Source organism: Micromys minutus (genome assembly GCF_963924665.1).
Source record: "Micromys minutus genome assembly, chromosome: 5".
Lineage (NCBI taxonomy): Eukaryota > Metazoa > Chordata > Mammalia > Rodentia > Muridae > Micromys > Micromys minutus.
The window spans coordinates 78,162,396-78,179,254 of record NC_137974.1 but is presented as its reverse complement, the minus strand read 5'-3'; the positions used below and the strand labels follow the sequence as shown (position 1 = coordinate 78,179,254).

Sequence of the window (16,859 nt, the reverse complement as noted above, 5' to 3'; positions counted from 1 at the left end):
TGCTTCTATAGAATTGTTCATCACTGAAGGGAGTCAGGACTGGAACTCAAGCAGGGTAGGAATCTGGAAGCAGGAGCTGATGCAGAGGCCATGGAGGGTGCTGGTTACTTGATTGCTTCCCTATGGCTTGCTCAGCCTCTCCTATAGAACCCAGGACACCAGCCCGGGGAAGGCCACACACACCTACAATGGGATAAACCCTTCCCCATTAATCACCAATTAAGAAAATGCCCTTCAGCTGGATCTGTTGGGGACATTTTCTCAGTTGAGATTCTGTCCTTTTAGATAACTCTACCTTGCGTCAAGTTGACCTAAGACTAGCCAGCACAGGAAGCCTATGGTAATAGTCTCCTCCTCAGCCATCTCTCCTCAGAGGTGGCAAGCAGGATTGCTGTGTGTTCTTCCAGAGCACTCTGTCACATGAGCAGGAGCAGATCTTTGTATTTTCCCTGCGCTGCCTCATCCACACACTGGGTGCTTGTTGTTTTGTGCTCTTCTTTCTGCCTTCCTGCTGTTGTAGATACTGCCATATTGGGTCTCTTGACCTTTCTTCTGCATATATGTGAGAGGTCAGTTGGGATGGATACCAGATGTGGAGTACTTAGTTCTAGTCAGGTCTTAGATGAGTGTTGCAGACACCACTGTGCCCTGACGGTTCCTGTGTGCCCTGTATTTTTACCTGGTCTGAGGCATTGACAAACTGTTAACTTTTTCCAGTTTTTTGTGTGTGTGTATCTGTTTACATTCACCAACTGTGATGTTGTATGTGTTGTGTTTATTGGCCACTTGTGATTCTATATAGACTTAACTGTGCTTACTCTTGTCTCATTTCCTATAGATTTCTTAATTTTTTTAATTGTATTTATTGCTAGTGGTCTTTAGTTGCTTGTGTCGTTGATTGTGAATAATTACATCTATTTCATGGTTGTGTTGTGGTTACTAATTTTTCTATTTAGTTGTGTATTTGAGAATAGTCTTGCCTTGTATGCTTGTGTGTTTTCTGGACACAAGGTCTTGTATAGCTCAGGTTGGTGTCAATCTCAGGGTGGTCATGACAGATGGTTGAATACCTGATTCTCCTGTCTCTACCTCCCAGGAGCTGGCACTAAAGGCGTGTGCCACCACGTCTGTCTAGTGTGATTCTTAAAGTCACATTAGTTATTGTTTCTCCTCAGTGACAGTGTGTATGTATCATGCTGTGTGTGTTTTTTTTCATTCAAGTGGGTCAACAACCTAGAGGTCGATAGCCGATATAACTCATGGCCTTCAAGTTTACAAGAGTTACTTCGCCCCACGTTTCCTGGCGTTATACGGCAGATCAGGAAGAACCTACATAACATGGTAAGTAGAGTCCTTGCTGCTGTCCCATGTCAGCCGTCTGGTAGCTGCTGTCCTGTAAACTGTCACTCCTGTTGTTTCTCTTCCATCACACGTACGTGTTCACATTTCTCTGCATCCGTGCACAGTGTTCACGCACAAAGGGCTTTGGAATATGCTCATGTTTCAGCATCATGACAGCTCGTGTTGCTGTGTGACTCATGCACCTCATCCATGACTGAAGCTTACTCTGGGCCACTTGCCAAAGTCTTATATTTTAAGACGTTGTTTTCCTAGAGCAGTTTTAGGTTTGGCGAAGTGTTGTAGAAGTTTTTAAGACAGCTTTTGTTTTTTACTCAGAAAATCTGTAACCGCTCTTCTCTGTCATGTCATTTGAGTGTGTGTTAGTAGGCTTTAAGTTACAGCCCAGCCATTGGCTCAATAGCGTTCTTAATCTTAATGAGGGAAAAAGCTAGTGGGCCATGTGAGATTGTATTTGAGAAATGTACGCACCAGTGTCTGGTTCAGTGGGGGTATTCGTAGTTCTCGGGGTCCTGATGTCAGTTCTCTTGTGTGCTGTTGCCCTCCTGCCCCCACTTGCTCTTCTTTGTGACCCATTGAGTTTAAGTAGGGCAGTCTAGTTTGCTTCCTATTGCTGTGATAAACTCTATGACCAAAAGCAACTGGGAAGGAAAGACTGTATCTCCTTACAGCTTACAGTTTACAGAACAGAAGTCAGCCCTGGGGCTCTGGGCAGGAACTGAAGCTGAGACCATTTTGTTTCTTGCTGCCTCACTCCCCATTTTCTATGACTTGTTTCACCCACTTTCTGATACAATCCAGGACCACCTGCACAGGGGTGGGCCCTCCCACATCAATCATAAACCAAGAAAATGTCCCACAGATTTTCCTGCAGGTCAGTCTGATGAAGGCATTTATTTTAATTGTGGGGCCCTCTTCTCAAATTGCTGCAGTGTGTGTCAAGTTGACAAAACAGTTACCACAATTGGCCTGTCACCAACTTTACACACAAACACGTCACTGTTACACTATCTTTCCTTTCTTGTCTGTTCTCAAGGTGTTATGTTATTGTTAATATCACAATATTAAACACAGCCTATCATTGGAAGTCCCAGTCTTTAAAAATGCTAACACTTTTTAATGCTCAAGTTTTCCTTAAAATATCCACTATCCCTTTAAATGTCCAGAGTCTCTCCCTGTGACCCCTTGAATTCTGGGAACTCTGCTGTAGCTGAGGCTGCAGCTTAGTATCTTCTCTTGCCCTCTCATGGGTTGCCAGTCTTCAGGTGCCCCCAGGACCTCTTTCTGCCTTCAGCACCTGTGCATCACCAGTTTGGCTGCCAGCATGAAAGGCAGCCTTGCCCTGCTCTGGGCTACACTTTCTGTGTGCTGAACCTGAGGAAATTTTCCAAGTTCCCGTAAGGGTTCATTAAAGTCTGAGCACTGATGACCTTTTCAACCCAAAGTTTTAAACACTTCCACAGTCCTCCCCAAAACAACATGGTCAGGTTTGTCACAGCAGTAGACCCTTCTCTGGACCAGTTTCTGTCCCACTTGCTGTTAGGGTAATAAACAATGACCAAAGGCAACTTTGGGAGAAAGATTCTGTTTTCTCTAACAGCTTAAAAGACCTCATGCAAGGAAGTCAGGTCAGGAGCCTGGACAGAACTGAAGTAGAAGCTCTTACTAGCTTGCCTCCCAAGGCTTGCTCAGTTTGCTTTGTTCCACAACCCAGCACCACCTAGTGCCTGGGGATGACAATACCCACAAAGTGCCGGGCCATCCTACGTCAATCATTAATCAAGAAAATGCACTAGAGGCTTTTTCCAGTTGAGGGTCCTTCTTCCCAAATAACCCTAGCTTGTGTCAAGTTGACAATACCAACCAACATACAAGGTCACTTAGAGGAGCATGGACAACTTCCCAGTAGCTGCCTATGTAAGAAAAAGTCTCCTTTCCTCACCAGCCATTAACTGTTTCTAGCCCCTCAGGTAGAGGCAGCGCCTCCCGAGCTCTAGTATCTAATTCTGCACATTTAGTAGTTGAGTTGAGCTGTTAATTAAACCTCCTTACCTTTCTCACCACCTATCCCTTGGTTCCCTGTTTGAGAAAGATTGGGAAGGAGGTTTCCAAGCAGATCTCTCCCTTTAATTTCCGTGTCTCTTCTGTCTTACTCCTGTGGTAGAGGCAGAGGAGCCAAGGTTGCCTTGAAACAATCTTCTGTACCTCTCTCCTCTTTTTAGTTTTTTATATCATGTATTCATTTATCCCCTGAGTGTGAATGTGTGTAGGGCTGTACATGCCACAGTGTGTGTGTGTGTGTGTGTGTGTGTGTGTGTGTGTAAGTCAGACGACAACCTGCTGATAGATCTACTTTGTGGACCCAGAGATGGAACTTGTCAGAATTGACACATGTCTTCTAGGTCAGTGTTCTCAACATTCCCAATGCTACAGACCTTTAATACAGTTCCTCCTGCTGTGGTGACCCCCAACCACAAAATAACTGTAGTTTTGCTACTGTTACGGATCATAATGTAAGTGTGTGTTTTCCTGTGGACTTAGATGACCTCTGTGAACAGCTCATTTGTTGCCTAAGAGTTCTCAACCCACAAGTTGAGAACCACTGCACTAAGCCATCTTACTAGTCCTGTTATTTCCTCAGTCTTCAAACTAACCTTCTTTCCAAACTCAGGTCTTTCTCCTTATTACCATACGAATGCATTTTTGTTTTTTGATTTAATTTTTTTAAAAATTTTAGGTAATACTCAACGTGTCTCAGGCTGGTTATTATATAGTCGAGGATAACTTTGAGCTTGAGATCCCGATGTTTACCTCCCAGGTGCTAGGATTATAGACATGCAGCACCAGGCCTGGTTTTATGTATTGCTGGAGGTCGTATCCTGAGCCTCTTGTGTACTTGGTGAACATTTCACCAAATGATTCACAGCCCCGATCCTGAGTGACCTCATTGTGTGAGAGGGTGCATACAAGCCAGGTAGCACGTTGTGCGGATTTTATCCGGGATCACTATTGCTGTGCTTGAAGACCTGAGTTCTGAATTGACTGTTAACTCGGGCACCTTAGGAACAAATACACTAAAAGGCAGGCTCTGCTCCAGTGGGAGAACTGACAGCTCTGACACTCGTTGGTCATTGTAGAGCAGGCACCAGCAGTCGGGAAGACACACCAGTTACCCATGAGAAGAAGTCAGGTCTCCTCCTACTACCCAGTTCCTTCTATGTTGTGAGCGGCAGCTGCTGTTTTTATTTGTAACCGCCTTATATATGGTTCCATGTGTTTTGAGAAAGATTGGCTTCATGTCATTTCTCTTGGCCCAGGAATATGTGAATGCTATTCATGGGTTCTTTTTCTTCTTCCTCTGACAGGTTTTCATTGTTGATCCTGTACATGAGACCATGGCTGAGTTGGTTAGCATAGCTGAGATGTTCCTCAGCAATCACATTCCACTAAGGTAACACCGGGGTCATTTAGCTGGGGTTTGGTTTGTTACTTGGATTACATGTTTGGGTCCATTGAATTGTAGTATAATTAATAGTCGGATTCACTAATGGCCGTTTTATCTTTTCTGTGGTGAGACGCCTGTGTCTTTTGGGACTGAGAATTTAATTCTAAACACACAGAAGCTTACCGCTGTTGAATTATTAACAGCTGTCTGTGTGAAAACAGTTTGTGGTCTTCACTTGCTTCCTATTAGAAGGGAGTGCTCCTAGATGCGTACCCACATAGTGAGGCCTGTGTCTAATTTCAGCAGTTTTCCTTGTTCTTTTCATAGACAATAATATATGACAATATATAAAAATATATAAAACAATACATATATGTGTTTTAAGATATTTTCACTTAAATCTATAATAATTCTTGCAATTTTACAAGTTGATAAAAATTTCAGGGTTTTTGTTTGTTTGATTGTTTTCTTTTGAAGGCAGGGTACTGGAAGTCACTGTATAGACAAAGCTGGCATTGGACTTAGAGATCCACTTGCCTTTGGCTCCCAAGTGCTGGGCGTAAATGGGTGTGCCTCTACACCAGCTAAAACTTGAGTTCGTAAAAATGAAAAAATGAGGGGTTGGCGAGGTTAAGAGCACTTGCTGCTCTTCCCAGAGGATGAGTTCAAGTCCCTGGACACATGTCTGGTGGCTCTCCTCTGCCTGAACTCCAGCAGGAAGCTGGGGTAGGAATCTCCCTCTCTGGTGTGGCATCCAGCACCACATATACATGCATGCACCACATATACATGCATACACTCATAAAACACTTACACATGACTGGGTAAATAAGAAAGATAAGAAGTCAGATTCTGTTTTAAAGAGTGAAGACTCTAAAGGACAAAAGAGCGCCTAGTTAACATAAGCAAGCATCTCGAAGTGTTCACTGCTCATCTCTGGCTGAATTGTGGTCGGCTTGTATGAAGGCTCCGTCCTGTTTTGTCATCTCTCAGAACAGCTTTTGCAAAACCTTAATGGCTGTGAGAATGTGTTTGATCAATTAGGAAACATGGAGCTCTGTGGGGAGAACCCAGGTTTCCCAGGGGCTTTGAGAAAAAGGAAGATTATCAAGATCAGAAAAAGCAGAGATGATTGAGTGCGATGATATTTTCATTTAAATTTGAATACCACCTGACAGATGGAGAAAAGTTACAGCCACAGCCATGCGGTGTTTAAAGGGAGTCTGAGAACACGTGAACTGGACACTGACTAAACTTTTGTGTGTTGTGGTGAGGGTCAGGAAGACACTTGTGCATTGAAGGGGAGCCTAGAGGACAGGCCGACATTCTTGGTGAGGGCGATCGGATCCTGTCCTGTGGCATTGATAGAGGCTGTGGAAAGGAGGCAGGCGTCTGAGGGACTCCCTAGGTTGTCCAGGTTCATCGAGGGAGGGCCAGGAGACAGGAAAGCCTCAAGTGTTTGTTTCACCTGAAGAAAGACATGCACACACAAACACGGTAAAATATTAACCAATGACTAAAAGAAATTAGGAGAGTGGGTTTGGTGGCACATGCCTTTAATTTCAGCATTTGGGAGGTAGAGCTGGGTGGAGCTTTGCAGCCAGCTAGTTTACAGAATGAGTTCCACACCAGCCAGGACTATACAGTGAGACTCTGGCTCAAAATCAACACTAGTCTGCCATTTTTCCTTTCCTTCATTGGTAGTTTTCCTGCCCCCTCCAACTCCCCTCAAAAAAAGAACCCAGGTATTTCTTGTTTTTATTTTGTGTGGGGTTTTGGATTTTTCAAGATAAGGTCTCTCTGTAACTTTGCTTGTCTTGGAACTGTGTGATGAGGCTGGCCTTGAACTCACACAGATCCACCTGCTTCTGCCCATACTGCCCAGTGAAAGTCTTCATACTGACCTATTCTGAGAGTTTGGTGTAGGACAATTGTTTTTCATTTTGTTTTCAATTTATTATTATTATTGTTGTTGTTGTTATTTTGATTTTTCAAGATAGGGTTTGTCTTAATTTGGGTTTTATTGCTGTGAAGAGGCACCATGACCAAAGCAACTCTTATAAAAGAAAACATTTAATTTGGGTTGACAGATAGTTTCAGAGGTTGAGTCCATTGTCATCATGATGGGAAGGAAGCAAGGCAGCATGCAGGCAGACATGATACTGGAGGAGTTGAGAGTTCTACATCTTGATTTGAAAGCAGCCAAGAGGAGACTATCTTCTTCACTTGGTAGAGCTTGATCATATATGAAACCTTAAAGCCCTGCCTCTACAGTGACATAATTCCTCCAACAAGGCCACAAGTACTCCAGTAAAGCCACTAAACCTCCAAATAGTGCCACTCCCTATGGGCAAGCATTCAAACATATGTTTGAGGGAGGGGCAAACCTATTCAAACTACTACAGAGTTTCTCCGAATAATAGCTTTGGCTGTCCTGGAACTCACTTTGTAGACCAGGCTGACCTTGAACTCACCAAGATCCACATGTTTTTCTGCCTCCTGAGCTCTGGGATAAAGGTGTGCAGTGCCATTCCTGGCTTTCTTTTGTATTGCTTTAGTTTTATTTACTTTTTCTCATCTCCCCTAATTTCTAGGGCTTTGAATGAATGTATTCTGTATGTGCATGTGCCTGCTTGTCTGTGTGCCCACCTGTGTGTATGTGCCTGCTTGTCTGTGTGTGCACCTGTGTGCATGTGCCTGCTTGTTTGTGTGTGCACCTGTGTGCAGTATCTACAAAGGCTGGAGCTGGACATCACATGCCCTGAAAGGAGCTGCTGGACCATCGGGTTGTGGGTGTTGGGAAGAGCTCTCAGGTGCTCTGCAGAAGCAGGCAGCTCGATGAATAGTTGAGACATTCCTCCAGCCCCCCAATTTCAAAGCAGAACAGAAGTTGTACCTACAGTAGCAGTATTCTGTGTCAGTAAAGAAATCTATTTAAGACTGAAACAGATTGAACCTGTAGAAAAGCCCAACCTGGTTTGTGACTCATGTGTTCTGTACCATGTACCTTTGCCTGCCCTGTTCTCAGTGTGGTGTGAGCTATGCTCCTCGGTTGGAGACTAGGGCACGCCCACCCCAAGCTGGTTGCCTTCCTTAAGATGCCCCTTTTTCTTCCTCCCCTCTGCAGGATTGGTTTTATCTTCGTGGTCAGTGATTCTGAAGATGTTGATGGGATGCAAGATGCTGGGGTCGCTGTTCTGAGAGCATATAATTATGTGCTTCAGGAGGTGGATGGCTATCACGCCTTCCAGACTCTCACACACGTATGTATTGTTCAAAATAACTTACTCTAAAATAGTTTGTATTAAAATATAATAAAATGTATTAAAAACAATAAAAATAGGAGACTTTTGTACTTCTGTAAAAAGAAAAAGTAAAGTGAATTTTTATATATGCTCTAGTGTTTTATACTTTAGGTTTCCTTATACTTGATTGAGTCACTGATGAGAATGTAATAATTGCTCTGGGTTTTTTTAAATTATTTTTATGCTTTGGATTTATTATTATGTGTGGGGGGGCAGGTTGCAGGCTGCAATAGTTGGGTGGAGGTTGAGGACAACCTTCTGAGTAGGTTTTCTCTTCTGTCCTAGGATCTGGGGACCAAGCTTGGGTGTTAGACTTGTTGAGCAGTTTTCTTACTTGCTGAGCCATGAGCTGGCTGTTAGATGCAGTTCTTTAGGAGCCAGACTGGGATATTATAGAATCTCTGTCCCTTGCTTACCTGAAGTCTCAGTTAATGTCATTGGGCAATGTGATGTTCTCTACTTGTTTTTTAAAATATCCAGTCTTCTTTTGAGATTGTCTTATGGTATCTTTCGTCTCTTTTCCTTTTCTCTCTCTTTTAAAGACCGTTTCATACAGCCAGGGCTAGCCTTGAGCTCTTGACTCTCCTGCCTTCCCCTCCCTGGTGCTGGTCTGTTAGGTGTTAGTACCATGCCTGCTTTTTCTTTTTTTCTTTTTGAGATAATAAGGTCTTTCTGCTTATCTCAGGCTAGCCTAAGACTCTGGGTCTACCTCCCTCAGCCTCCCAGGTGGCCATCTCAGGCATGTTCCAGCACACCTGGCTTTATTACTTCTCAAAGCATTGCTATCTCCTGTACTTAGATATAAAGTGTTTGTGAACTGATCGGATCATTGCAAGAAATCATTAGTTCCCCAAGTCAGGTGAAGGGGCATCTCTGTGAGGTCAAGACCAGCCTCATCTACATGTCAAGTTTCAGGCTAGCCAGGGCCTGCATGGTGATACCCTGTCATGGAAGGAAAGAAAGGAATGGAGGAAGAAGGGAGGGAGGGAGAAAGAAAGAAGGATAGATAGACAGACAGACAGATAGATGATAGATCTTCAGTTTCTAATTACAGGCATCTTATGACAGATACCAAAATGGTAGTAGCATTGCTAAGAAGTTTCCATTTGATTTTTAAGAAAAATGGTTCTTATTTTTCTAGTATATTTAGAGATTTCATCACATTTGAAATTTGGATTTAAAGGTGTGGTTGGTTGCCCTGTTTTTCTTTTCTTAGATCTATAACAAGGTGAGGACTGGAGAAAAAGTGAAAGTTGAGCATGTGGTCAGTGTCTTGGAGAAGAAGTACCCGTACGTTGAAGTGAATAGCATTCTGGGGATTGATTCTGCCTACGATCAGAATCGGAAGGTAACACATTCTTTGGAACTTAGGTCCATGTCCATGGTATTGTAACTTGGCTGTAGCCTCCGACTGTCCTGCAGTGTGTGGTATCTGTAGTGGGTGTTGATGCAACAGACAACATTTTAGTCTTGGAGACAGGATGTCACTGTGCAGCCCTCAGCTGGCCTTGAGCTCGAAGAAATGAGGTCTCTGCCTTGTGTGTGCTGGGATTAAAGGTGTGCTGCTGCCACAGCCGGCCTCACCTGTCAGTCTATTTCAGAGAATAGTACTTCAAAAAAACCGGTATGTTAACTTTAAACTGGGAAACAATACCTTTTTCATAATGTAATAATTGTACTTATCTGATGTGTGTTCTGGATAAAACCCATTAGAAGTATAGAGCCAGGAGGTGGTGCAGTGCACCATATGTATCGTATTGATTTCACATCATTGTTCAGTCTCTAAATGGGTTTTAAGAAACGGAATAACTAGCTGGATGTGGTGGTGAATGCTTCAATCCCAGCATTTAGGAAGTCAAGGAAGAAGAGAAGACTTCAGCTTTTTGTGAGGAGATGACAGAAACCCAAGTACTTTGTGACCAGTTAGTACATATTTACATACCTATAACCAAAGCGACATTTATTTTTACATTGTGAGTGGCATTAGAAAATACTTCACTGTACTTCGGCCTTAAGAAGCACTAGTTATAACTTCAAAAGGACTTGGAGGTTGGCAGGAACTACAAGAATTAGTTCCCTTTAGCAGCCAGCCTAGTGTGGAAAGAGCCCCTCTGCTCGCTGCTGGTGCCTAGAGGCTGGCTGCAGCGGTGCTCAGCCTGGAGTGGGCCCAGCTTGCCCATTTTGCTCAGCCCTGGGATTCTGTTTCTTTTTCAGCCACTACTGTGTTAACAGTTCTCTGGGGACCCCTTTGCCTTCTTGGCTTGACCTTGCTGGCTGTCACTAAGCTCTGTACTCTCAGCAACTGCAGATATGGTTTTAGAAGCCTGGAGGGCCTTCCACACATAGAGATAAACATATACACACTCTGTAGTCTATAGAGATTATGTTTCTTAGGCATTAGTAATTTAATTTCACACTTATCGAGTCAGGTATTAACTATGGTACCACTTTCTTAAGAATTAGCTTAGAAAGTGGAAGCTTTCTTGACCACTTAAAAAATAATTTTAGTCATCTTTTTGTTATATTTCTGGGTTTCGTTGGTGGTGGCTTTAAAAAAAGTTATTGTGTGTGTATATTTGTGAGTATTTGTGTTCCATATGTGTGCCAGAGATCTATGTGGCTAACAGAGGGTGTTGCACTCACAGGAGCTGCAGTTCTAGGTAGTGAGCTCATGCGTGTACTGGGAACAGAACTCGGGTGCTCTCCAAGACCAGCGAGTGCTCTTAATGACTGAGTTGTCTCTCCAGCCCTTCTTTTGTTCTATCTACAAATTTATTTTTATTATTATTGTGTGCATATGGAGGCTACAGAACAGCTTTGCCAAGGAGTTTCATGGGTTCTGGAGATCAAACTCAAGTCTGTGCGCTTACACCGAAAGTGTCTTTACCTCCTACATTACCTTGATTGCCCTGCTAATTGTTTTTTAAATCTAAACCGACATGTAAGAAGGTATGGTTTTGTTTTTTGTCCTTTCTAGGAAGGGAGAGGCTACTATGAGCAGACTGGTGTAGGCCCCCTGCCTGTTGTCTTGTTCAATGGAATGCCCTTAGAGAAGGAGCAGTTAGACCCCGACGAGCTGGAAACCATCACAATGCACAAGATCTTGGAGACGACCACTGTCTTCCAAAGAGCCGTGTACTTGGTGAGTAATATTTTCACACCAGCTTGAAAGCCAATGGCTTATACTTGGAGCTTCTGTAGCAGGCGATAAAATTCTGTACTATGATGGGCATGATGACACTTTCCATCAGTCTTAGTTCTCAGGAGGAGGCAGCTGGATCTCTGTGAGTTCCAGGACAGCCACGGTTACAGTGAGGTCCTGTCTTACAAAACAAAATTAACAAAAGCATTTGTCCTATTTTCTACAGACCACTAGTAATTAATTGGCTTGCAGATTCTCAGGTCTTATTCTAAGGAAAATACCCTTAAACACTGAAATAGCAAACTCTGTTGGTTTTAGCAATAAGTATTCACTTTAAAAATGATAGGAATTTCCAAAAGACATTTTGTTCTGTGTAAGGAATTCTGACGTTGGAAAAACACTTTGCCTTTCTATACATACTGCTTAGTACTTATGGAGTGGTAATTCACATTTGGTAAAACAACATTTTGGGGCTTCATTTCATTTATTTATTTACTTTACCCCATACTCTAAGTTAGCTTCTTGGAATGTATAAGCTGGTGATTCTGAGAATGTACACCCATCACTTCTGATTTCCAATGACCTCACCAGTGCCAGAAGCTTCCTCTCCCAGAAAGAGTCACAATCCATTTTGTCCTTCTCTTCACCATTTCATTTGAGTTGCTATATCTGCAGATTTCTCTTCTGAGTGTTTCTGTAATAGAATTGCAGGGGCCCGACTGCTCCAGATTGCTAAGATGCTTCCTCACATTCCGACTGAGTTAGTGTGTTAGTGCAAACTAAGGCTGACCGTGCATTTCCTTACGTTTGGTGTGATCTGAGAGGCCACTGAATAACACGGATGCTTCTGTCACTGCCTGAGAGGTTACTTCCCAGGTTCCAGGGACTGAAATCACCCAAATTCTTTGCTATATACTATCTCCTTTTTTTCTTAGGGAGGAATGGATGGGGACACACGCACGCACAGGAACACACAATTGAATGAGAGAGAGAGAAAGACCCTCATAGGTTGTGTTCCTTACATAAATAATCTTACTAGTGCATAGATAGTTAAGGCACACTTCTAATCCTATCACTTAGGAGGCAGAGGCACATGCAGGCAGATGAGTTTGGGGTAATCCTGGTCCACATAGTGATGTTCAGGCTAGTCAGGAGCACATAGTAAGACCCAGTGTCTGTCTGTCTGTCAGTCTACATATATACATGCAGGTGGTGGTGGCCCATGCCTTTGGTCTCAGCACTTGGGAGGCAGAGGCAGGTAGATCTCTGAGTTGGAAGCCAACTTGGTCTACAAAGAGAGCTCTAGGACAGCCAGGGCTACAGAGAGAAACCTTGTCTCAAAGAAAAGAGAATAAAAAGACAAAAGCAAAATCTTAGTTGACGTGTCTTTGTGTCCTTTGTTTGCACCTGTTCCTTCTGCTGGTCTGCTGAGGAGCCCTTCCGGCTCTCAGTTATTATGTGGATTTTCTTTGATTGCCTCCTTTCTTCCCACCTTGACGGCCCACCTATATCCCCCTCAGCCATTTTGTTTGCATGTGTGCACATGTGAGTATGTGTCTTATGGGCATATTGGCAGAGCTTTTGTGTGAGCCTACGCTGGGCTTCTCTTGCCAATCTTCAGCCTCAGTCTTCTGAGGACCACTTGACCTGCTTTTTTGTTTTTTGTTTGTTTGAGACCCAAGTCTCTACCTGTGCTCCAGACTGTTCTTGAACTAGCAATCCTCCTGCCTCTGCTGTCAGAGAGTAGTAGGATTATAGGTGTGTGCCATCTATTTTTAACTCTAAATTTTAATGGGTTCTTTTACGTGTTTCATATGTTTTTATTGAACTTATTTATTTATTTGATAATCTTGAGTTTCACACTTTGGTCCATAGCCATGGTTTTCATTGTTGTTGTGGAGTATGCTAATACAGATTATTTAAATTCTTAGTGTTTTAAATCTACCATTTGGGTTTTTCTTTCTTCCTTTCTTTCTTTCTTTTTTTTTTTTTTTTTTTTCGGGTTTTTCTAAGAATGGTGTATATTGGCCACTTGTTTTTTGTTGTTGTTTTGAGTATGTATGTGTATTATTTTTTCTCTTTGATTGTTGTAATTTTTAATATATATAACTGGACATGTCAGCTGTAATAACTCTTGAACTTGAGCCTCCACCCTGTAAGGGAGATGTTCTTTCTTGTGCTGTTTGTTGTTGTTGCAGCTGTTACTTGGTTTATAACAACTTTCTTAAGTAGATTCTTTGTTGTGTGTGAACTCTGCAGCATCTGCTTGCTTAGTGAGTTAATTCGAAGCGAACACATTTTCCTTAAGTGTATAGATGGAAAATATTTCCCCAAGCATCTCTGTTGGTTCACACTGGGGTGTAGCTTGAGTCCTCAGCTGATCATAGCTGCCTTTTGTGTCTGTTTTTGGTGGTGCTGGGGTGGGTAGGGTGGGGTTGGGGGGTATGAATTCTGGGCCTTGTGTATGCTAAGGAAACACTCACTCCGCCACACCCCAACAGTAGCCTTCAGTTAGTGCTTGCATAGACTTTCAAGATTAGTCATCAGAGTTGAGTTGAGGGCTCCCTGTAGATTCTCTTAAGCGTGTGTAGTCCCCTGGATATAGTGCTTTAGATTCTGGAGAGCATCAGAAAATGGAACTTTCTCTTCTCCAGCTATTTATTGTTTGGTCAGCTTCAATTTAATTCATCTGATGTATAAAAATATCTTCTAATTGTGTTTGCAAATATCCCAGGGAAAAGCTACTGAAATGTTACTCAAGCTCAAATAAAAGAGCCCTGGGAGCTCTACATTGTTTCTTTTGGTGATCTGTTGATTTATTAAGGGTTTTTTTTTAGTTAGAGACAGTTTATAATAGGGCAAGTTAAAATGTCATCCTCTGGCCTACTAGCATTCAGATATTCTCTTCAGCAAAGGACCCTAGGAATTTTGCAGACATGTACTTAATCTTATGAGTTTTGTGAAAGTTGTTGGTGTTGGTGTTGGTGGTGGGTGGGTGTGTTCACTTTTATCCACTAACCTCTCAGAGGCTGTTTAGAGGGTTTCTGTCTCTTGGTTGTCTTGAACAATCCTGCTGTCAAGTATCCTGTTCATAGAATGCTGTGCACTGAAGCCAGAGCTCAGTGTGTGCTGGGTGAGCACTCTACCATAGGTCTAAGTCCCATGGCCTTTGATGTACAAAGTTTCCACCCTGATGCATTTTAGTTAACTCTTTCCTTGTGTTTTGTACGTTCATTGTTTGATCCAAGAAAATACTGCTAAATCATTGCCTGACTTCTGTCAGGAAGATTTTCCCCAGCGTTTTCTTCTAAAACTTTCATGCTTGCGAATCTTTAAGGTAAGTCTTGGACCTATTTTGAGCTTTTTTTGTTTTTTTTTTTTTTTTTTTTACATTTATTATTAATGTTTTGGAGATGTACATGCCACAGCAGGTGTGTGAAAATCAAAGGTCAGCTGTGTGGAGTCATGCGTGTCTCTCTTTCCACCTTTCCACAGGTTCTGGGGAGTCAAACGCAGATTGCTAGGTTGATCCATCCAGCTCCTTTTTGTTTCTAGTGAATATTCATTGCTGATACTCCTTTAACACTCCTGCCCCTTCTGTTTCTCTTTTCATACAGGGTGAACTGTCACATGATCAGGATGTGGTAGAGTATATCATGAATCAGCCGAATGTTGTTCCAAGAATCAACTCTAGGATTTTGACAGCTAAGCGAGAATATCTGGATCTAACAGCAAGCAGTAAGGACTTTCAGTAACAGCTCTTGGCTCTTGGCTTCGTGTTTCACATTCTTAAATTTATTAGATAATAATATTAAGACAGTAGCTCAAAATTATGACCTATGCTTCTAAACTTACAAGCATTTCCTTCTACAAAAGTAAATGTGGGGGCTGAAGAGATGGCTCGGTGGCGAGAATTACTTACTGCTTTTGCAGAGGACTTGGGTGTGGGGTGCAGCTCCCTCTCTGGTCTTCAGAGGCACCAGACTCGAACACACACATACATGCAGTCAAAACATTCATACATATAAAATAAAAATATATCTTAATTGAAAAAATGGGGGTCTGGCTGGGTACAGTACATGATAATCTAATCTCAGTGGGAAGGCTGCAGCTGTGGAGGTGGATGTAGGAGCCAGAGCCTGGGTGTCAGTCTCAGGAGTTTAAGGTGGGGGTGGGGAGGCTGCCGGAGGAGCAGTTTAATGGGCTGGGATGGCTGGGGTGGGCTTGCAAAGCTCACTGAGATAGATCTTGGTGCTGGAAACTATTTACAGAGCCCTGAGAACTTAATTCCTCACTGACCTTAATTCAGTTCCAAGGACTTGAAGGCTACTTCTGTCTTTCCAACACCTTAGCCTGTCAGAATTCCTATAAAGCAGGCCCTTAGTGAAATCCCTACTTGAACTTTTCCCTGCCACTTAGGAGCTTTTAGCTCTGAGGTCAGCTTTGACGGAACTCTCCAGCCCTGGAGCCACCCAGCCCAACTGCCTCACACTTACACAGGATAAACTACTTATAGAAGCAACAACTCCCATCTGATGACATGAGAAAGAATGCCTCCGGCAGAGAAGGATCCCATGGTCAAAGTACAAGCATTATCAAGCCCTGTGGGCTACATGCAGGGAAAGAGTGCACAGCAGGGAAGTTCCTCAAGCCCTCTCAGATGGGGTGCCCAGGAGGAAAACAATCCCATGAATCCCACACATGTAATTCAAAAGACACAAACTTGTTGGCTGCTGTGTTTCTTGGTGCTGTTTAGGCGCAGGGTCACTCATCTACTGGAGCTAAAGGCTTACAACAAAGCCAAGCTGCTTGCTCAACTTTAGAAATGTGTCAGAATCCCAGCTCCTTGGAAGCAGTTCTGCAACAGGCTTGCTGCTCTGCATCTTAAGGACCTCCCTCTGCTGTAAAGGATTGTGTGTTTGAAGAGCTTCAGTGAGACTGACCAGCATACAGCAAGACAGACAGACAGTCATTGAGCTGACAACTAAGTCCATCCTAGAGCTCTGGCACAAGCCTTTCAGAATCTCCTGTGTGCTCCAGCAGAGATGCTGCATCTCCTCAGAAACCGCCTGTGGATTCAGACTTCACTGAACATTTAAAGAACAAAAAGCTTGGCTATCTCCCTTGACAGAATTCCACCAACGTTTAGTGGCCATTTGAATCCCAGCAGTGAAAAACGTGTGCAGGCTCCGCTCCTGCAGCTGCTGCCATCCCCACACACCTGACCCGCGCCTCCCACCCTCCTCAGACCACAAATGACCACTCCTATTCCCCAATCGCTCCTGATGCTCAGGGCGCAAAACCTTCCAGTTGGCCACTTTTAGTCAAAATGGTACCATCAAGACAAACAAACCTCTAAGACTTGTCTGGAACCTGCCATTGTTAATTATATGTCTGTTTCAATTTTTCCTTTTTTTCTCCCAGATAATTTTTATGTGGATGACTTTGCCAGATTTTCTTCCTTGGACTCTCGGGGCAAGACTGCTGCTATTGCCAACAGTATGAACTATCTGACAAAGAAAGGTAACCCACTAGGGCTTGATTTGGTCCCTCATGTTTATTCTTTATTTACTGTTTCCAAATAAACTCCATCTAACTGTCTTGGGAG

General features: G+C 43.1%; 1 protein-coding gene across 1 annotated transcript in view; it reads left to right on the top strand.

Moving 5' to 3' along the window:
• UGGT1 (UDP-glucose glycoprotein glucosyltransferase 1) overlaps window positions 1-16,859 on the top strand; it is a 97,621-nt gene that overhangs the window by 44,483 nt on the left and 36,279 nt on the right. Inside the window, exons 14-20 of the mRNA XM_080917169.1 lie at window positions 1,222-1,341; window positions 4,725-4,810; window positions 7,932-8,067; window positions 9,326-9,457; window positions 11,087-11,251; window positions 14,869-14,989; window positions 16,676-16,774. Of these exons, the coding sequence (XP_080773295.1) occupies window positions 1,222-1,341; window positions 4,725-4,810; window positions 7,932-8,067; window positions 9,326-9,457; window positions 11,087-11,251; window positions 14,869-14,989; window positions 16,676-16,774 (859 nt within the window). The remainder of the gene's footprint in view (window positions 1-1,221; window positions 1,342-4,724; window positions 4,811-7,931; window positions 8,068-9,325; window positions 9,458-11,086; window positions 11,252-14,868; window positions 14,990-16,675; window positions 16,775-16,859) is intronic.